Source organism: Habropoda laboriosa, unplaced genomic scaffold, assembly GCF_001263275.1.
Source record: "Habropoda laboriosa isolate 0110345459 unplaced genomic scaffold, ASM126327v1 scaffold207, whole genome shotgun sequence".
NCBI classification, from domain to species: Eukaryota; Metazoa; Arthropoda; class Insecta; order Hymenoptera; family Apidae; genus Habropoda; species Habropoda laboriosa.
In genome coordinates this window covers 1,711,689-1,734,923 of record NW_017100397.1, presented here as the reverse complement: position 1 = coordinate 1,734,923, position 23,235 = coordinate 1,711,689, and the positions used below count along the sequence as shown (strand labels likewise).

The 23,235-nt window shown below is 34.7% G+C and overlaps 3 protein-coding genes across 3 annotated transcripts; 1 reads left to right on the top strand and 2 right to left on the bottom strand.

The window, feature by feature from the left end:
* Positions 1 to 1,423: 1,423 nt before the first annotated feature.
* LOC108575211 lies at positions 1,424 to 3,385 on the bottom strand. The gene is made up of 6 exons (XM_017937952.1): positions 3,146 to 3,385; positions 2,449 to 3,055; positions 2,112 to 2,168; positions 1,930 to 2,057; positions 1,661 to 1,857; positions 1,424 to 1,597 (listed from the first exon to the last, which is right to left on the bottom strand). Exons 1-6 carry the CDS (start codon positions 3,383 to 3,385, stop codon positions 1,516 to 1,518), a joined length of 1,311 nt encoding a protein of 436 aa, XP_017793441.1. The 3' UTR covers positions 1,424 to 1,515.
* Positions 3,386 to 10,672: 7,287 nt separating this feature from the next.
* On the top strand, positions 10,673 to 18,656 carry LOC108575165. The gene is made up of 6 exons (XM_017937889.1): positions 10,673 to 10,690; positions 10,786 to 11,194; positions 11,272 to 11,990; positions 17,062 to 17,657; positions 17,840 to 18,293; positions 18,365 to 18,656. The coding sequence occupies exons 3-6, from the start codon at positions 11,625 to 11,627 to the stop codon at positions 18,539 to 18,541; spliced, it is 1,593 nt and encodes a 530-aa protein (XP_017793378.1). The 5' UTR covers positions 10,673 to 10,690; positions 10,786 to 11,194; positions 11,272 to 11,624; the 3' UTR covers positions 18,542 to 18,656.
* A 271-nt stretch (positions 18,657 to 18,927) lies between these two features.
* LOC108575128 (armadillo repeat-containing protein 3) lies at positions 18,928 to 22,704 on the bottom strand. The gene is made up of 13 exons (XM_017937846.1): positions 22,684 to 22,704; positions 22,349 to 22,611; positions 21,968 to 22,292; positions 21,724 to 21,891; positions 21,425 to 21,642; positions 20,890 to 21,073; positions 20,671 to 20,829; positions 20,351 to 20,589; positions 20,115 to 20,279; positions 19,912 to 20,039; positions 19,689 to 19,851; positions 19,309 to 19,624; positions 18,928 to 19,230 (listed from the first exon to the last, which is right to left on the bottom strand). Exons 1-13 carry the CDS (start codon positions 22,702 to 22,704, stop codon positions 18,928 to 18,930), a joined length of 2,652 nt encoding a protein of 883 aa, XP_017793335.1.
* Positions 22,705 to 23,235: the final 531 nt, after the last annotated feature.

Below are 23,235 nucleotides of genomic sequence, written 5' to 3'. Positions count from 1 at the left end.
AACCAAATGTTAGCAAGGATAATAATACTTAGATCTGCATCTATCGAGTGTAAAGTGGAATGATTAAAAAAATACGTAGGTTATAGTTTCCGTGTATAGTTAATCATTATTTCTCATAGGGTTTTGAATAATAGTCAAATTTTTATTTTAATTAAAAAAAAAGTATACACATACATTATAGGTACAGAATGTAACACTGTACATACGTACGTAATACTATACATATATATAAAACTACGTAAATCCATACAATGAATAACATATCTTTTTTAGTTTTAATTATTGAACCGCTTTATACGTGCGATACCTGCAGCAGTTTTTAAATCATAACAATGATATACGATAAGGTAACAATTGAGAGATCACTCGAAATTCTTTTAAATAACATGTTATTTTACAAAAAACCAAGTATGATTCATAAAACGAAAATACAAACAGGGAAGGAACGTACTGAATATTTACGAAGGGAAATCTAAAGAATGCAATATGTTTTTATGATTTAATTGATAATGAAGTATAACGTGATTCAACTATTATAAATATAAGTGCGTTAACGATAGGTATCTGATAATATTTTGTTGCTTTTGCTATTATATACTACTCTCTAATTTGATATCATTAATTTCTATAGGTTGATAACGACTATGCTGTCACAGATGGTCGTACTGTCATTGAGTCAGCCGAGCAACATGTGCCACATGACTGGCATCGACGTTGTTCCCCAAGAAGATTCAAGTGCTTTTTAGTTTACACTGGCGAGTATTGTAAAAAGGTACGAAAATATATCGTGCTTTTCAACATAAGTTCGAAAAGACTGAATTAACGAGATTTATAAAGTTCAATAAAACTGACTATGATATACTCTATGATAAAAGAATATATTTTCTAAAAATAAAACACAGCTTATATGAATGGTACAAATAATTTTTGGAACTTTAATACGTATGATATTTTTTATACATTTTTTTACATCATTTATACTTTATTTGTATAAAGAAAAGAAATAATAAAAGATGTAAAAAAGGTACTGTAAAACATAACGAAAGTTTTTATTTTTTAAATCTTTTAGAATGATCGTTTAACCATGCAGTATCATTTTAACGATATTTAACAATAAGACAACTTTCGATTAATCTTAAAACATAACATCACATTTTTAATTTACTTTATTCCTGAAATAAAAGCTCGAATGTACAAAAGTACAATGTCAGTGTAATTTGTCCAAAAAAAAAAAAAATTGTATTATAAAAAATAACTTCTAACATTATTCTTTTGTACAGTCTTTGCTCATTTTTAAGTCAACTGTATATAAAATTTAAACTTAATTATAAAAAAGTAACAAAAAGGTAAACTAATATTACATATAAGAAAGAATATATGTATACGTTGCACAAAATTTATCTTAAATTATAAAATTTCTCGTCTGGATTGTCGTTCATCGTAAAATCACAGTTACGGAATATTAAGTTCCTTTGTTACTGTTCATGGCACAACTTAAAACATCGTGATATCGTTTTACCGTACACGTCTCCTAGAAGTATTGTTAGATAGAAGTACAAGTTGTATATAACTGTGTCCTTCTCGCATGTTTATCAATCTAAAATTATATAGACATTAAATACATAAAATAAACGACTGAATTGTAAAATGAACTTCTTACCTATCTCTCTCCTGTTGCTGTATGTGAACCCTGTCCCCCCTTTGTAAAGGTATTATAACACTTGTGTAACAGGACACTTCTGTTGCTGATGCGGAAGAAGCTGTAGAACATTTCACAAGTTTCTGTGTTGTGGATTTTCCTTCTGAATTTAACAGTATCCAATAAGAATAGTTTGTTGGTTCACCAAAGTAAAAAATCTAAAATAATTGTAAAAGTTCATGTAACAAATTAATTTGAAGTACTAAATAGTAATGCATGCATTCTATTACCTGTGCAGAAATCATATATAAACCTGTTACTGTAACTTCTATAGATTTCTTATCTTCCACCAGATGAAATTTATTTAAACTATATTGAGTATCGTTTTTAGTACTTTTCACCCATGGACCAATGTAAACTAAAATGAAAAGTATTACTAATGCTTTATATTATAATCAATGATTGTGTATACCTGTGTCTGTGATATGTTGTTCAGGAATTGCTCCAACAAATGTTGCCACTAAAGGTCCTGAATAATAGAGAAAATATTTTTCTGATTTTTATGTGTAGTAACATGAGAATATTAGCTAAGCAAAATCACGAATCAACATAGAAACTTGCAAGCATGTCAAGCGCATGCAAATCAAAATTTGACCTGGACTTTATTTCCAAATATTTTTTGGTACCTTTATTACTATCTTAATTTAAAAAAAACTACAAAATAAAGATCAGGACAAATTAAAGTTTTCCTGATATAGTAAATTTCCTTTGGTTATAGAAGCGCATGCTAACTGAATAATACTAAATACCCAATCGCCTGTGACTACGTTTGGGCCGCCTTTTGTTCTTTCCTCGTTTTTTACCTCTTCCCTCGTCTCTTCTGATCCTTCTCGTACGGGGTTCTCTCCATACATCTAAGTCCTCGTCATTATAATAATCATTTGTATCATTATCATACTGAATCTTTCCATGATTCGATTGTATATTTTTCTCCATCGAATTCCGCTTTTTTAACGGTAATGTCGCTCTTTCAAATCGTAGAGTAGAATCACTTAGGTTATATTCATTATTCTCTTGCATTGTCAATGAATTAGGAATCGTAGTACTGTTCTTATCACTGTCACTATAAGCGTCGCCGCGTAACAAATATTTCCCTTTCAGATTTCTCATTAGATTTAAGTATTGAACCATTGAATTATAAGTGTATGAGCTTTCATTAGTCGCATTTCGAATTCTATCGAAAATATCAATAGTTTTAGTTATCGATGATGCTTCCTCAAGTAATCTTTGCATATCATGTAAATTTCGATTCTCAAGAAATCTTTCGGACCTATGAATCCAAGCTCGATTTAAACTTCGATTCAGCCTATCATACTTGGACATTAGTAATAGTAAATTTACATTTATAGATTGCACCTAAAAAAGATAATGTTTTGTTTTATTTTCTTCTAATTGATTATTGATTGTTGGTTCACGAAAAAATTGATATTTTATTGTAATTTTTACTTGTATTTGCAAGGATCGCACTTCCTTCCTCACGTGTAGCAATAAAACACCGAAAATAATTGCTAAAAGGAAAAGAACTATCGTGCGAGATCTTTGGAACATCTTTGATTTTTTCACGTTAGACACTGTCACTTTCATGTCAACATTCCATTCGATTAAGTTTTCCGCATTTTTCGTTGGATTATCGACGTGCAGATCGATGTCGCTTTTAAGATGTTCCATTTTGATTTTCCTAGCCATCGATCCATAAATCAATAGTTTACGTTGATCAATTGCAGAAAAATACGTTATCGACTAGTTTACATATCACATCACAAATACTCTAAAATATGCAAAAAATAAAATCATAATATTTTATTTGAAAATATATCATCTCAAATAAGAGATAGATAAGTCATTAAGTAACATTTTTTCATCGACTTTGTAGGTAAAAAGAAAATAGAAAACTACAACGTGTATCTCGAGTTGATTGTTGATACAATTGATAAATCACTTTTTCTTCGATAATCGTAAGTGTCATGTGATCGAATCCCGCAATGCGGTCAAGTGAAAGGATTGTAAGATACTAACGGAGATAGGAAATAGCACGTGGATCGTAAACGTGATATACTCACACGAATGTATTCCTACGTTCGACTGAACGATTTTAAAAATGAGGAAGTGTGTATAGTTTTCAATTCGTCATGCTATGCAACTTTGCTGATTCGCGTATGCTTGTCACATATGGTAGATGTGTCAGCAATAGAAACGAATGAGAAGAATCATATTTTTGCCATTTCTTTCATTAAAATTTTTCAGTATTTGTCTATCACTTGTTATAGTATAAAGTACTCTTTGTTTCACTCATTTAGAATAAAAGAATAAGTAAATATACATGTTTCCAAACGTTGTACTAACACTTATCAAATATTTTCCGTTACACGACAAATTTCAAATTTCGCAATTCTGATATCACTCACAACAGTAGAAGATAGTCTTCCTCTCGTTTGTTTCATATAAAGGCAAAAAACCAATAAAAATAGACTCTCTAAACATAGCACAAACACTTGACAGAAATTTAATATAAAAAATATATATCACAGAAGACTCAATTTTTGAAATAAAAACAAAAAAAGCAGTTTATGGGGTACAAAGATCACGAGGAAATATCTTCGCTTACTTGAGCATTTTTGTCGATTCTCAGACGGTGGCGATCGCGAGAGCAACAGGTGAGATTAATCGATCTACAACTCGATCGCGTGTCGTTCACTCCAGTAGTGTCGCCGTCAAGACTCACCCTTTACAGACTTGGTGATGAACGACGCCGTCTCGTAACATCTTTTGTTTACCTAGGTAGTCCGCGGCCCAAGCGTCTCTTAGCGTCTCGACGACTTCACTCGACCAGTTTGGCGGCTGTTCATCCAAGCGTTGCCAACATTCGCCTGACAAGGAACTATGGCTGCCTTTCTTTCTCGCCTGCGTAAAATTCTATTGCTTCTCGTTCACATGAGCAAGCAAATACATAATGACAAATAATAAAATTGTACAGTACTTTCATTGAATTTTATTAACCATATTGAATGAAATACAATCTATAATGTTTTGTGTATATTTAGGTTACGTATGTTTCAATTGCATGCACATGAGTCTATATTTATACTAATGATAAGAAGTGGTGTACTTTTATGGAATTCTATTATCTTCCATCTGAAACTCACATGGCAACATTTAAGGTACACATAAGAAGAGATACTTTTACAACCTGGAGAGATTGCAGAAATGTAAGATTAATGCGTTTCCTGTTCTACATGTGGTTTAGTCAAATAGGATAGTACAAATTCATATATCCTGTGGTGTATGTGTATATAAGGATATACGAAGTATACGTCGTTTCATTAATGTATATTTTGGTACAGAGAAGAGACTGCGTTACAATTTTTAGACGAGTACTAAGGTTGGAAGCGTTAACTTTATTGTGTGATAAATTGGTAAGAAATACAGAAAGGATTGTTTAAAAATGTGTACCTTTCTGATGGTGGCGTACTACATTGCAGAAGCGTAAGAAATCTGTAAAAAAATACAAGTGACAAATGAAAAATAACAGAAGGGCGCAGAACGTTGTGTTAAGGTTTAGAACGAAAGTGTATCTTGAATTTTCAATTCATGCCAGAATCTCGTTCTCAAGGTTGAAGAATCCTGCCTTTGCGTAAAAGCAACCTGGATCCATCCATCCTTCTCGATTGTCCTTTCGAGGATCCTTGAACGTGCCCCTATTACCATAACAAACTTTCACAATTCTTTTCTCTTTATAATTCGAGAAAGTTCCAAATATTTTCATTATGTACAATTAATACAACATTTATTTTTGGAGGTCCTGGTTTCGCGATTCCAGATGTGAAGAAGATACCTTGGTGACGCAGAAATGATAGTTTCTTGTTTACTTTACGTTTCACTTTTTATTCTCGATAGCATGCCATTTTCGGGAAGGCTGCACTTAACTTTCCTGTAATGGATGTTTCTTTAAACAACAAATTTTCATTGTCAATCGCACCTGCTAGTTATGGTACCATTGAATCACAGTGACTATTCGACGAGTATTTATGCAATTCATAGAAATATTTTTTTAATGGATTTATCAATTAAGTTAAAGCTAGTACTGTCATATGACTTTGTCGTCTCTACATTAATGCCTGTCCAGCAGTGAGATACCATACGCGTTCTTTTTTCTGCGTTCTGTAGATATACACACGTATGTATATATATACACATATTTAGATATATATATATAGTAGTACGTAAAGCTAAATAGGTGTCTATTTGAGAGTAAAGAGACATGTCCATTTGAGAGTAAAACTATCGAGAGCAACTTGCGATAGTTTTACAGTAAATTGTCCCACAGTGTCCGCTAGTTGGATTCTCACAATGCCCGCATAGATGATCCTACACCTAGGTCTGTGCATTGCTGCGTCTATGTTATCTTGCTCGCAGTCAGTCAAGCGTGTAACACTACATGACCCTGTGTTTTTATGAGATTTCACAGCTCGACAGTTCATAATAGAATAATATAACTTTTTTTAATTTTCCTTTCTTTTATCTGAAACATTTTTTAACATGTTGGTGAGATTTTTTTGATGAAAATGAGATCAAACACGATATAATTTGAACAACATTTACTTATTAATACTTATTGAGTGATTAATTTCATTTTATAATATATCACTTTGGATGAATTACAAAAACGAATTGCTAGAAAAATACATTAATATCTGTACACATTGTCCGTCAAATGTGGAGGGAAAGACCATTCGGTGGACAGTGTGAGAATCAAGGCACCATTCGGTGGACAGTCTGGGGAAAAGGGTTACATTCGGATCATTTATCAGAAACTTGTAGCGAAGATATATTTTGATAAAAACTACATATTTCAGCTTACAAAATTTTTGAAAAAGTTAAAAATTTTTCTTTTTTTTATTGTTCACAACTTTTCTTTTATTCGCTGTACTTATCTTTGTTCGACAAACTACAAAGGCAGGCTGCAAGGCTTGAAAACAGTGTCCCTGCTTCTCAAACTGTCCTATTTAGGTTCCGTACTGGTGGACACTATGAGAAACATTACTGTACTCTCAAGTGGACACGTACCTTAATGCTTGGTTTCCGCGACGACGAAATCTGAAGTGGGAGAAGCCTGTTTTACTCTGTCGAATTTTAATTCCATCTAAACTCTGACTCCAATACATTCTGGTCCTTCCCACACATTCCTACCTTATCACTATCGGACTTCCTCAGTTATCAAAAGAAACTTTCATTCTAATTTTCCCACCAAATTTCGATCTAATCACCAGTAAACCCTATCACTGTTTCCACGTACGCTTGATTTTTCCTTAACAAACACATTCCTAGTCTTCTCCCTTTCATAACTTCCAAAAATGTGTTTTAAATACAGTCCCAAAAAGGGCAGCGACATTTGCGATCGTACAGTTTTATAAGAAACTTTATAACCGTATTCACGAAATTATAATAAAAAGCCGTAAATAAATAAACTGTATTCAATCATTCACACCGTATAAGTGATTCGTCAACAGCTCGAAGCGCTGGCCAGCGCTAAAATGGGTTAACTGTAAAGGAACTTAATCGATAATCGATAACGAATCGTGTATTCAGAATCTGACTAAGCTTTTTCATTTGGGAGAAGTAATTTTGAAATATGGGAAACGATATATGGAGTAATAAAACACACGTTTCTTGAGAACTTACAATTATTACATTGCTAACATTGTAAATAATGCAGAATTGGAATAAGAGAAGTCGTAGGAATCCATGAAGCTACAATAACGAAACACAGATCGAAAAAATAGAGTGGTACTTAACATACGCCTGAAACTTCTGTTCTTCTTTTTTATATTGCATTTCGCCACTACATTTAGCAAGAAGTTCCTCCGTTTTGGATTGATGCAGTGGCGTCCATCGTGATGAGATTGCAACTACTTGCCATATTACCACCGATGAATCTAATTCGCATCATCTCGTTGAGGGAGGTTATAAAGTGTACCTAGCTAACCGACGATTGTTGCACTTGCATGAAAACAATTGACGGTATTATTACTCGTAATTTCGTATATGTAAAGTCTCCTGCACACCGGAAGTGCAGATCATTCGTACCCTAACAGAGGATATGAAGCAAACTGCCTTCGCTAGTATTGTTATTCTTTAAAAAAAAATATGTGCAATCATTTTTTTATATACCATTTTTCTCTTCTTTAGGTACATTTTAATACAATCTAATTCAATTTGTTTCTCGTGATCAGAGCATTAAGAAAGTCGTGGAAATAGCGAGTAGGCAGCTATGAAATGAGGAGAAAGGCTGAATTAAATAATTGGCAGGCTGCGGACGACACGCTCCGGCTCATAAGTCATAAATTGATCCAGCTACCTCGAATTTTGTCGTCTTCCTACACGGATCGGCTCTATTAGACGGGTAGAACGCGCGTGCACTGCACGATGACTAATTGGGATCGTGACTGCAGAATTTCTGATAACATTATTACAGAGAATGTAACGCGAACACGTCTCCGCGCGTTTTTTCTTTTTTTAAATCAGCATAAAAATATTTCCAAGAAAAACATTTGACGTAATTTTATCGAATTTAATGTAGAACACATACGGTGACCGATAAGATATTATTAGCTGTGCAAATAAGTTCTTACCGACGAATTTCAGTTGGTTGCATATGGTGGGACCATGAAGGGAATTCTGTATTACGAATTTCTTAATCCAGGAGGAACAGAGACTGCAGACCGCAATCAACAGCAACTCTTGAATTTGAATGGCTCCATCGAAAGGAAAAGGCCGTTATCTGGACAACGAAGACGCAAGTTGACACGCCCGCTTGCATACGGCTTCAGAAACTTCTGCCGCATACGTCACTTAGCAGACACTCAATTCAAAATTCTTGAAGACGTTCGAAAATGCCTAGACGAGTACATTGCGTCAAACTCATCCAGTTTTTATCGCGACTGAATTCGTAACTTATCAGAAAAGTGGTGAAAAATCATAGAAAACAATGGCGAATATTTCAGTGATTAACTTTTTATACCTTCTTTTTAAATAAAATTGTTATTTTATCAACAAATCGAAAATAACTTATTTCTACACCTAATAATTCCTAGGAGAAGAATTTTGAGTAAAACAAATCGTTTACGCAAACGATGACAGAAGTCGAAAGAGATAACATGCATGAATGAGAATTGCTAATGTCTTCTCGAGAATTCATCTACTCTTATCTAACCTTATCAATCAATAATCATTCATGTTTAAGAGTTTATTTATTATTATCACCAAAGAAATTTTTTTATCCAAAAAAAGTAAATGGTTGTTTATTGAAGATGTACATAACTTTTAAATATATTAAAAACGTGGTCTATTTTCTCAACGTATCGTCAACATTTTGTATGATACTATGTCTCTGGTAGGCATCTTATTTCGTGAAACGAGAACGTACGAACGCCCACGGGCCAGCAGGATTTCCCATGCGACGTACATGTTCCAGGAAAGAATCCATCGACGTGGAATTTTATCGTGGCCTTAGTTCACTGTTGTTGATACAACGGTCATCTCCAATTCCGACCTCTTTCGACGACCCGGGAACATCGAATTTGATACGCAGTGGCTCCAGGAACCATCTCCTGCGAAACACTCCCGTGAGAACCACTCGAAGGAATTTCTCCGCGAAATAAATACATACTGCAATTCATTTCGACGAATGTTATCTCGCACAGGAAGTCCATTGGACGATGTGACCATTTTTATTGGCGTTCATTACACGAGAACACTTTTCCTGACGGCTATGATTGAAGAGGGCACTAAAAGGATTGTTCTTGTTGGTCCTGCAGTGTAATTATTAGTAATAGATAGTCCTGAATTAGTATTGAATTTTTTAAGAAAAATTGGAAAACTTAAATTTTCAAAATTAATTTGCAAGAAGAGAGAATTGAGGAATTTCTGTTACATACCGAGTGAGTCACCTAGGACTGGAGGCTGAAATATTTTCAAAACTGTTAATTATATCAAAAAAGGCTTTAAACAAAAGTTCAATGGTTTCAAGGGGGACGTTGTTTAATATGACTAGCATTTTTGTAAGTGGACACGTCGAAGACATACGAAGGTCAAGTTTTTTTTTTTTTTAATGGAATCGTATATTTTTTAATACACCAATCGATTCAGCTCATCATTTTCCATAAAAAAGTGTTAAGGTATTTATACTGAGAAACCATTACTTTCGGAGATATTTTAATTAAAATATTGCGGAATGGTAGGTACTCTTACAAGCAGAAATCTTAAGTCGTAAATAATACTTTTTAAGGATTAGATTGCAAAAATGTTTAGATGCCAACGGTCATCATTTTGAACACATTTTGTAATAGATAATATGTAATAATGTAATGAATATTTATTTAAATCGATTGCAAGAGTACCATTCCGCAATATTTTAATTAAAATATCTTCTAAAGTAATGGTTTCTCGGTATAAATAACTTAACACTTTTTTATAGAGAATGATAAGCTGAATCGATTGATGTATTAAAAAATATACGAGTCCATTAAAAAAAAAAAAACTTGACCTTCGTATGTCTTCGACGTGTCCACTTACAAAAATGCTAGTCATATTAAACAATGTCCCCCTTGAAACCATTGAACTTTTGTTGAAAGCCTTTTTCGATATAATTAACAGTTTTGAAAATATTTCAGCTTCCAGTCCTAGGTGACTCACCCGGTATGTATTATTGGAAATTCAATTGTAATATTATAATGTAGCAAATTATTTTCCTCATAATGGAACGTTGTGTTGAACATTGATAGATCAATAATTATTGACTGCCGTAAAAGAAGAAATTACTAAAAGATAATATAAGACTATAACAACAGGATTTTAATTGAACGTCAAGACTATATGGATGCTGGCTGTATCTCTGGATCACTAATCTACGCCACTGATATCCAAAGGTGCTGCCACGATGAACTCGAACGCGTTCTGTTCTTTCTAGTCAGTAGACTCGTGTCTGTCAGCCACGTAAGTCGTTTCTTCCGTTCTCCTCTATTCTCTACAAACTAAACAGTTTTTAAACTTTTCCTCACTGTTAACAAATCAACAAACATCTGTTTTAGAATTACAAAAAATAATCGTCGTCGACTTTTCCAATCATTATTCATTCTGAATACTATTTCACCATTATTCCTTTACTTTGCATCATTAGAGAGTGTAGAGGATCAAGAGGCTAAGAAGACAAAGGATCGAAGGAGCAAGAAATCTGAGAAGATCAAAAAGAGAAGAGTAATCGAAAACACGAGTCTTGTGAACGAGAAGAAAAAGGGACAGAAGGAAGGAAGGGATTACGTGCGGTGGTGGGGGGCTAAAGGGTCGCGTCTTGGCTACTCTATGTAGACTGTGCTTGTTCACGGTTCTTCTCTGGAGGGGAAGAAACCCGCTGGACAGGTTTTAAAGAGGGCCAAGACCGGTATATACCGGTCATTTAACGTTGTGGATCATCGTGAACTTATGAAACGGTGGAATCAGGTGAACCACCCGTTGTTTAATTAATAAATAGTAGAATAAGAAGAGAGTTTTACGTCAATTACTTCGTTGAATTTTAGAATTTATCCGTTTGGTATCGTTCATGGTGATCATTGAAAGTGGATGATAAGTCGAAGAAGAAAGTACGAAAGTGTTATTTTTGACCATGTTCAGTGATATTATGTCATCGAAACGATAAAAGAGATGTGGCAACACGGGGGAATAAAGTTCAACTGACTTCGAAGATGCACTGTCGACACGAATGGAAAAGAAGTTAGATCCTGAAGAACCATGGACATAATTTACGATCTTTCACGTTAGATATTAATCTGAAAGAAGATAAAAGAGAAAATTTATAGTGTTTACAGTGGTTTAACGGCGTGCAGCGTAATTTAGATTTCTATTTAAAGGAGAAGTTATTAAGATATTTATAATGACTTCTGTGTTACATGAAGAGGAGTCAAAGGTCACTAGAATGAAGCAGAAGTTAATGAACGACACTCATGTAAAAGAGGAAACACGCTCCTTTCTCAGCTTCTCTAGAGAAAACTTGAGCATCTCTCAGTCAGACCTTGAGCAAGGTTTCAATAAACATCGCTTCCGGCCGAATAGAAATACGATTATAAGCGTGACAGCTCTGTTAATCGCTCTTCTTTGCTTGGGTCTCGAAAGTTGGAAGTTTCATTATTCTTTAGTGAACGCGCGTGAAATCGAAGAATTAAAACGAAACGTGGAGAGTCTGAAGCACCGTTTTTTGGAGGAGGATCTACTGGACGAGCTGAAAGCTTTCGAGGAGCAGGTAAGGGTTCTTTTTTCTTTTTTTTTTTAATGAAGGAGAATTGTGTGTCACGTGCTGGTAGAGTTACTCAACCACTATGTGTAACTCAATCATCCTTTAACTGTTATTTTTCGTTTTCATTTTTATGTTTGAATTGAGACTTATTAATTTTGAAATCTGAAAATTTGTAAACTTGAAAGTTCGAAAATTCGGAAACTTGAAAATTAAGGATTTTGTCTGTCATCGTAAGGGTTCTCATTGTCTAAAATAAGAAGTTCGTCCAAGGACTCAAACGAAGTCGCCTTTACCCTTACTTATGATCTCCTGACCGTCCGCTTATTACAAACATCCAACTCTTCCCCTACTGCTCACAAACTATTCTTCACACCCTAAGTTTCTTCTCTTTCTCCATACCTCCACCTTTTCTAAGCGACAAGAGTTAGGAGTGGGATTGTAAGCAAGCACATAACACGACTGGAAATCTCACTGTTAAGAGATAAAAAAAACTTTAATCTCAAAAGAATATTCCACTAATTGCAAGAAGAAGGATCCATCTCTGACAGATAAGTCCACGATACCAAACTATAGAAAAAAAAAAAAAGGTAATTTATATCAATAATAACCTAACGTAAATATGTCTAAAATTAATCATGGCGTTAAGTGATTCAATTTCAAGCAAATTTGTTTTGTTTCAAAGAGAAGTTAGAAAATACTGATACTAATTATGCAATAATCTTGCGTAACTCTCCTTAAACCGATCTCTTTCCCGTTATACTGAAGAAAATAAGAAAAAATTGTATTATCAGTGTAGAAGCTATATAGTGTTACAATGTAGATCATAGATGAACCGTGGGCCAGTGCTTACACGTGCAGGAGCATCAGACAGTTCGACGACCCGGATTATGACCATTGATGGAAAAGTTACCGCCGCAAATTCAATGCCTGCGCGCATACGGTACCACTGTGTTACGTAACCATGGTGCATGTAAACAGATTGATTGACAATATTAAATACTTTAAGAAATATACACAAAAATATTCTTTAATTGTTATCAAATTGAACAAAAGTATTGGTACACCCTTCAAAACACAATAAAATTTTCTTTATTCAGTGTGTATATTACGCAATCTTAAACATTTTTACATTTCTATAACATTTTTCTATTACATTGCCCATATAGAGAAATTTGGGCAATTTTCATTAATTGAGTTAACTCAACTTCTTTAATTTGAATATTGTTGTTTCAAATGTAAAAATGTTTAAGTTTGCATAATATACACACTGAATAAGGAAAGTATAAAAATTCAAAGCAGAAGTTTTAAAAAAACGGTTTTCTATTTTTTGAACTACAGTGCACCTTTCCAAAAAATCTGAAAAAAATTAAGGATAATAGTTATGTTAAGATGCTGCTACTACACAAATATAAAAGTAGTCGCTTCAATATTTCAAAAGATATCTGCTTTTGTTTACGTCTTTTACTTTTTACAACTAGGATTTGCAACGAAGAAATCTGAAAAAATCCTGTAACATGTGCTTTGCTAACATGTGATTTTTTTCAAAACTTTTGTATACCACTAAATAGGGAAAATAGTCCACAGAATTATGAACGCACAAACCATCCCGTCACTACGTCCTAGCTCGAGCTCGGGGGTTGAAAGTTGGTGTCCAATGTTTTCTTTCGGTGAACTTTGGAATGGTATATCGCACGACCTAATTGGTTCAAGGGCACTTTTCACCATCTTATCTTGCCAGACCCTCTGAGCGGGGGCTCAAATATAAAATATTAGCTTCAGCCAATCATTAGTTTCCGAGATTTTAACAAAAGACTTTCAGTACTACACATTGAAATTGCGTATGCAGACGTGACTGAATATTGAATGCTGTCTATACAGATGTTACTAACACAACCGTTTTAGCTGCAGTGGTCGTTGCCGTCCAGTGTCGAGCAACCGATGTGACACAATAGCGGTAGAGGCCTCAGTACATATAGGGTGTTCCACGTAAAATTTTGGCGAAGCGATTGACTGTTCTGATATTGCCGACCGCCTAAATAGATATGTATTCAGCGGTATTAAACGCTGTGCTCCAGCTCGACTGATCGACAAGATTAGGTTATATTAAAATCCACGCTTTCAGTGGCGGCTTCGTTCAATGAGCTTAATTTGGACAAAATTCGTTACTTTCTAGATATCGGGCCCATACTCGACACTTAACGGCAACGACCACTACAGCGAAAGCGGTTGTTTAGTAACATCTGGATAGGCAGCATTCAATGTATTAATAACGTCTGTATTTACTACGCAATTACAATGTATAGTACTGAAATTTTTTCATCAATACCCCGGAAACTAATGATTGGCTGAAGCTAATATTTTATATTTGGGGTCCACTATCCTTCCCCGCCTCCTAATTTAGTGTCGATCAGTCACCGGAGCTTTCCGGAAAATCCCTACTCTTATGCATTCCTGTGTATTGATACACTTGTAAAGTGCAACTACATCTTTTTTTAAAGTAGAACTATATAGTTTTTCTTACATAAATCGATTCTCTGGATCATTCTGGGTATAAAAGTGTTATGGTGATATGATCATAAACTAAACAGTTTACGATATATTTTAACTTTCTCAGTAATACGTTCCTTTAAGCGTTTTCTCACATACAGGATGGTCCAATAAGAATTGGCACTAGAATATTTCCGTTATTTGTTGAGATATGATAAAGTTTTATCAACAAAAGTTTAAGGCAGTGATAATTTTTCTGCAGCTGGAGGAATTTCAGAGATTTCAAGGTCACCTCCACTTTCTTACATGGAATTGTATATATTTTTATGCATCAGGTGGTGCAGTTCGTCATTTTCTATAAAAAAATTATTAACCTATGTTATGTCGAAGAATTGTTAGGTTAGGAGATATTTTATCTTTAATTTCGTAGAACCCTTTAGATCTTTTGTTTCCTATATTTTTATTTATCAGCAGATAGCAACTCTCAAAACGAATACAGATATCGTCACAAGGTCGTTCAAGGTCATGGGAAGATGGTTACATTATAAACTTACTTACGAGCAAGTAAAAACGCCTTTCCTATTGGAATTATGATGAGAATCATAGTAAGTCATCGTGTTATGGATAAAACTGTAATATTAGTATGTTACAAGACGATTATACGTGATGTATCCCTTCGAAGGGCAATCCGATATGATTATCATTTACATAGAAAGCCAGAAAAATTCAGTAAAAGCTAATATGTTGCATGCTGAACGATATCCAAACCGTCGTCAACCATCGCGTCAAACATTTAAAAATGTTTATGATAAATGGAGATAAAGTGACACCCTCGATTTTCACAACAACGAACGCTGAAAACGAGTAATTACCGAATAAAATGAATTTAATGGTCTTCGAAGTGTAATTGAAAATCCAAACATTAGTAACATTAGTAGAAACAGTGTTCTCCGCATTCTCCATTATAATAAATTCCATCTGTACCATCTTAATATCCATCAATAAGTTAGTGATACTGATTTCGCGAATCGCATTGAATTTTGTGGATGGGCTCAGCATGGGCTCAAAATTCAAAATAATAATTCGTTTTTTAATTTAGTGCTATTTTCCGGCGAAGCTACATTTAGGAATCGTGAAAACCTTAATGTACATAATATGCACTTTTGGGCACAGCAAAATCCACATTGACCATCAGAGACAGTGGTCCGTGAATGTATGGTGTGGAATTATGAACAATAAAATTATTGGTCCTCATTTTATTAAGCGAACTCTTAATGGAAATGCATATGCCGCATTTATTCGAGACACTTTAGAAGATTTATTAAAAGAAGTACCGTACAGTACACGTCTTATATTAATGGTGGTACCAGCATGATGGATGCCCGGCACATTATTCTCACCCGAAGTGTATTAGATAAAATATTTTCAAATAGTTGGATTGGACGCGGAGAGCCCGTACCATGACCATCTCGATCGCCAGACCTAAAGCAAAGAATTATTGCAGCATGTGCCTCAATAAATTCTGAAATGATTCAATGTGCAATTTTGAACAACACATCTAGAAAAAGTAAGTTTATCATGCAATCGTCTTCCCATGACCTTGACTGACCTTGTGACGATATCTGTATTCGTCTTGAGAGTTGCTATCAGTTGATAAACAAAAATATGGCAAACAAAAGATCTAAAGGATTCTACTAAATTAATAATTTTTCGACGCACACAGATTAATAATTTTTTATGGAAAAGTGAAAGTGACCTTGTAACTCCTCCAGCTGCAGAAAAATGATTACTGCCTTATTACAGCCCCCCTTTATACTGAACAACTTTTGTTAATAAAATTTTTACATATTCCCAAAAAACAACGGAGATATGCAAGTGCTAATTCTTATTGGACCACCCTGTATATCTACGACCTTATTTACGCTAATTATCATAACTGCGTAATGTTTGTAAACTATAAGTAATTTCACAATCACAGATATCCAGCTGAAATTTCTAAATCAGTCTTATTGAAGCTTACATTCAGTACAGAATCATGTCGTTCTCAAACTCTGAAAAAGTCGATATGATATTGATCTTTGCTAAATGCAATCGAAATTCAAAATGTGCTATTAGTCTCTATCGGAATACATATTCTAACCGTGCTCAGTTAACTGATATGTATTTTCAAAAATTGGAACTCAATTTGCTTGAAGTATTTTCTTGAAACGTTCTATTAAGAATGTTGAAATATATCGTAAACTGTTTAGTTTACGATCATATCGCCATAACATTTTTATACGCAGAATGATTCAGTGAATCGATTTATGCAAGGAAAATTATATCGTTCTATTTGAAAAAAAAGATGCAGTTGCATTTTGCAAGTGTATCAATACACAAGAATGCATAAGAGTGGTACAGAAATGTAGAACATACGATACCATTTACTTTGGCCTTTGACATTTTTTTCTTGTCTCTAACAGCTTCAAAGATACAGCTCCGCCCAGTTGCACGAGACACCCTGTATATATATTATTCATTTATAGATTATACAGGGTGTCTCACAGAAAACAGACCTCCTAAATATCTCAATAATTTGTTCTGTTCACAGTTATACGCTGAAGAATCCAATGATGATGATGATGATCCAGGGGAGGCAGATATTGACACCACCGATTACGATTCCAATTATGATGACGATACATCTTCTCATGATTACCTGACAGACTATCACTCTCCACCAACGTTTGGCGCAAGGCCATCCGAATTCCCTGATACCTCATCAACGATCGCGCCCGTACCCTCTCCACCGGAGCTCAGTTCAGACAAAGCCACGATAGAATTGTGGGCAGCTATGCGCAAGCTGGAGGCCAAGCACGGTCAAGAGTTGAAAAAGATTCACAAGAACTTGGATCGGGATCGGGATCGTGATCACGAGAAAAAGGTGTTGGAAGAAAAATTAGATGATCAAAAAAATAATACCAAATGGAAAAGAGATGTACCGGATGTAGAAAGTACAAGGGATCTTCTACTAAATTGGAAGATAGCCTTGAAACGTAAACGGTCAATTGGAAAAGAGGAACATGGTTCAGAGAGATTGTATATTAATAGACATCATCCAAAGAACTATACTAGAAGGATGACTGCTTCTGATTCCAATTCTAAAGAGATGTGGGAGGATAAAAGTTTTCAACAGGATAAAAATAAGTTAGTTTAAATTCTTTTAAATACTTAACATTGAAAATTGGTTAAAATTTAATGGTACATTAACACATCTAGTGCCAATTCATACACATTTAAAACGTGTCAGAGGATCCTTAAGTACTCTTGATAGAGTATAATGAGTATAACCCATGACTCAAGCACATCCGTTTCTTTGTCTTCCACAGATCCATCGTGGTCACAAATAGGTATCCACCGAAGAAATATAACACCCACCAGGCTGTGGATGCTAACCACGCGCCTCCTTCCAAACGCAGAGGCGAATCCAGTGTGCAGAGTGGCTCGACGAGGTCCAGGAAATCTTCTCGAAAACATCGGTCCGCGCACCACACGACTTTCGCCGTTCACTATGACGGGAACAAGGACTGGCGGTCACATAATGATAAAAACACTGGAAACGGCAGAATTCTACATGGGGATAGTGTTTTTAAGGCATGGAAAGCCAGTTCCTGGGTAGAGACCATTGGTATGAATAAATACTTCCACATGTCCAACAACGGGAGCGTAACCGTTTATGAACCAGGATTGTACCTGGTTTATGCGCAGATTCATTACCGCGATGAGCATGATGAACTTGGCTTTCATTTGCAAGTGAACAACCAGTCCATTCTACAGTGCGTGGTGGGTAAAATATTGTGTTTTGTAAGTAACGGTCTAATATTAGTAAATGATAATGCACTTAATGTTTTTAGGTTGACAATTCGTGTAATTCGCGAAATATTAGCCAAACATGTTTTTCTGCCCAACTGACTTCTCTTAAGAAGCAAGATGTACTAGTCTTTAAGGAGGCTCAAGCATCGAGGTATGCCATTTTCGACAAGGAAAACAGTTTCTTCGGGATGGTGAAACTCGCAGATATTTGTACGTGAAATATATAATTGCGATTGATAGTATAATTGAAATATTGTAGCGATAAGCCCCGACTGCAATCGAACTCTAATAGAAAGTAATTTATTGAGCGTGCAACGATACGCCAAAGTGTTCCGCAGCAGCTGCTATTGACATCCAATGGAAGTAGACGTAGGTTAATATTGTTAATTAACGAGCAATCAGTCTATATCCATCTGTGAATGCGTACTAACCGTTGTAAATAAGGTCTTTTGCGTTTTATTATTAAGCGATCTTCTAAGCTAAGGATTTTCTATACAGAGTCCAAAGAAAGTGAGAGTGAGAATTAGAGGTTACAATATAAACTTAGAGTCATTTTTTAACTAATGTATCTGAATGAAATAAATCTTGCGATCTAGCTGTGAAGTTATATATTCTGACACATATCAATACAGGTTAGTCTTTTTTCGCAGTACAATCTGGCTCGACAACTATTAACGGGAATCAAGTCTCCAGGACATTCCATTAAATCGACAATAAAATTCGGTTTCAACAACTTGGTTGGGAATACCGATTGATACTGATCTTGTTCAGGAATTATATCATTACCTGTTTGATCTCCGCTTTCAGGTGGGTACTGTACAGGTTCATGGATTGTGATAATCTCTGGACAGGTTATGTCTCTGTGGATGTAAGAGTAAAACGAATCTTCTTCCACTGAAGACTTTACCTGGTGAAAATGTTCGAAAGTAAAAAGCTGCTACAGTTGTAAATATTGCTGTAAGTACAGAGATCCAAAGTGGTATACCTCAGGCACAGCTATCTCTATCCAAGCTTTCCCATACTCTCCACGCACCAACGCAGCTGGCAGATATACTCTATCAGCGATTACTTTGAAAAGCAAGGCTCTTTCAAAATAAGAACCAACTCGTAACATTCCTAATGGTATTACGCTGGTTCCTATGCTCTTCTTGATCTCCTTCAAATGAATCTCTAACTGGTGGTCTATACAGTTGATTAGAGGATCTGGACCTGACATTTGTTGAGCTACAAACTTGCCTAGCATTTTAGCACGTGAGGCTATGTAATTTATGTTCACCAATCCTTGTCTCGTTTTCGACACTCTATATTGAAAAATTACGAATATAATTATGAAAGCTGCGACCAATTAAGAATCCGTTTTCTTACACGTTTTTCGACTCTGCAGCAATCAGATTGCATTTGAATAATTCTATATAATCATAGAGATGAGAATCGCACTGAAGACGACCGAACCTCGATTCCATCGTCATACGTCTAATCTCAGTGGACAAGAAGATTCTTTTAGAATCGATGGACAGTATACTAGGCTCTAAAAAGAAACACTTTTACTATAACCGAGTAAAAAAACAACACAATATTTATTATTCACCTTGCAAGCTCAGTCGGTCGCATTCTTCTTCTAACAAGCTCGATTGTCGAGGACGAATACAATTGACTACGTAGATAGGTTCCAGTGGACAAAATTTAAATTTCAATATATCATCCAATATGGGAAACCTAACAAATAATGAAAAAAACTAATATTTGTTTCTCTTTCAACGACAAAATAAAATAGTTTCAAAGATGGCGTACGAGCAGACATTCCTCCGAAGAACATAAAATCCATCTTCAGTGACGTTATGAAAAGAAAGTCGTCCGGTGAGAGCAAATTTGAGGGAAAGATGCGAGTCGAACAAAGCCTCTATACACGTGTTCCATGATGGAACAACTCTGGCGATTAACCGGTTCTTCAGCATGCTATAATCATCACTTTTATAAATTATTCTACTATCAATTTCGTCGTGAAAAAATGGAACCTTTGAACATACTAATGCAAATATCTGGCTTTGACAAAAGCGTCTGCCAAAATCGGGTCTACACAAAGTGATTGGATCAGTTGGACGACTGCATTTCTTACTGGAATCGAACCGATGTCGCACAATAGATTATATAATCTTTTCGCTCTTCCAGTCTTCAGAAATTCTTGCCTTCCAAATTTCTCTGTGCACAGAATGGACAGGGCAGTGCAACAGATTACTTTGAAGTCATTCATCGATTTGCATGTCAACTGAAAATGAATCGATTATCTTTTCTTTAACCTAAATATTTTATTTTGAATGATTTCTCTTTAATGAAACTGGAGATATACCTCAAAGGATGCAGACAGGGTGTCAATTAAATCTGTGCTGATTATGCTTCTTCTCAAAGCCAAGTTCCTTGCAATTATAATAAAAGATTCTACAACTCCAACGAGAATTTCAATAGGGACCTTTCCCACTGTTTGTTTCATCAGTGACAACAAATAATTCTGTTAAAATATTTTTTATTAGAATAAGTATACTGTAACTGGTTGAATAAATTTGATTACCTGTCCCTGAATGTTCAAGAAATTCTGACAGTTGCTGATATTACACCTCAGCAGCTGTTTCAATGCAAACAATGCTGCCTGTCTGACAGGCCATTTTAGTTTCTCATTTTTGAACACATCTGAAGAGGAATCGTTAATTATTATGACATTCTCAGATGATGTATTGCTTCCTCGAAAATTATACCTAAAATGTTCTTCACACAATTACTCTCAGTCAGATCCTTAGCGGCATGGTTGTACAGAGTCATCATACCAATACCGTGGCAAGTGATTTCATACATGTCAGGCTGCATACTGCCCACTAACGCGTGTAATAAATAATCGACCATCCCATACGTGTAAAGAGCCTTTCCAGTAAAAGCATCAGTAATAAATCAAACAGTATTCTGTGTTTCAAACAGACTATAGCCTATCTAAAATCAGCTGAATGTTCAAGATCATCTATAGCACGGATTAAATAGCATAAAAGTGACCTCGAGTTCTTAATTAATTTAGACAAAAATTAGACGCAATTTTTTGACTTCTTTAAGTTTACCAAACAAGGATTACTTTTCTACCCTTAGGCGTTTGGGACAAACAAACAGCCAAGTCAAAAGCTTCCATAAAGAGTTTCGAATTCGACGTATCCTCTGTATATTTCAATATCTGTTTAATACCACCAATATCATCTAGCAATTCTACTGTAGTAACATTGTCACAGGCTAAGCAGAGAATCTTGAGAACTTTCTTGTGAATATCTTCCCACTCTCTCTTCTAAGTTAATATATAAATCCACTTATATAAAGTTCAGAAGAAATCCAAAAAAAATTCTTCATAGTTACAAGAATATCATACTTCTAAGACCTGTAACAGAGCTTGAAGACCGTTCGTACGCCGGAAGTGGTCATGCAAATATTCATTCTTATTTCTGCGCACAAAATCAGCTATCACGTCGAGAGCAAGCTTTTGTATTTCAAGATAAGACGAATTAAATAATTTATATATGAGTTGCATATCAAAATCCTGAAAATAATAATGAGTCTTAATAAATAAAAACAGAATTGTGAAAGTTTTGTAAAATTCACCCTTAATTTTTTACCTTAGTCATAATGATTTCTTGGGCACCCAAAGGATCTTGCAATAAATTGTACATAATTTGTATAATATTCTTCTTCACATCAGGATCTGGTGACTGAATTCTTTCAAACAGAAAGTTCATGTCTGAACATTGTTTCAATAATTGAGCTGCACCAAAAACATCGGTCGATATTTCTGCTAGGATTAAAGATGAAAATTCTTGCATAAACATGTCTTCTTCGTTAATTAGTACTTTGATAAAATGTGGAATGTAATAATTGAAATCTAAGAGAAAATAGCGGACATTTGGAATAACTGCCATTTCTGCTAGCAACTTTGCAGCGAATCTATAACATAAAAATTGGTAAATTAAGGAAAGGGACAATACAAATTTAAAATTAACCTTCGAGTGAATAAATCCTCATGTGTGATCAATGGAAGTACACTGTCTACGATTTCAAGATTGAACAAGACTTCCAAGTTTTCTTCAGATTTAGCGCCAAATTTCGCAAGAGCAGCTGATGCGGCTAATAAGATGGGTTTTTCTTTACATTGCAGCAATAATATTGCTGTTCCAGGATATTTCACTTCCAGACGAAGAAGATCGAATTGATTTTTTATTTGCTGCTCACGATCTACTCGGTTTATACCCTTAGATACACATTTCTACGCGTAATAGGTATACATTAAAGAATAAAAAAACAGATTTACGTGTATTTTGAATTTCTTAAATCATACTTTTGCACGTTTTGACCCCATGTTTTTTATCTTTCACTAAGAATTAAAAAACTTTTTATGGTCATGATATTTTGCAAATAAAATAATCGACATCTACTCTAACAACTGTGAATGTTGCTACGATTGAAGGCTTTTTTAGGGTATTTCAGGAGCTTGAATATTGTTTGTACAATGTACTTTAATTATGAAATCGTAACATAACGGTGTTTTTTTGACACTGTAATACTTATAATACATTATTTTTAATATAAATGCAACCCTATCAGTACTGATAACATTTCTTTTTAGTACGAAATAAAAATCTTATATGTTAAAAAAATACATCAAATTTCTCGCATGGTATAATAACATACATACATATCTCTATAATTAGGTACTATAAAATACTAGAATGAATGATAAACCTATGGTATCGAAATCGTGGCGATAATGAGATCGATTCGACGACTATGCGTGTTCTCAAGTAACACTATAAATATTAGGTGGTAAACTTAATTCCTGCCATTTCTTCGTCTCCGAAATTAATTTATTTCAAAAGGGAGGATGAACGAA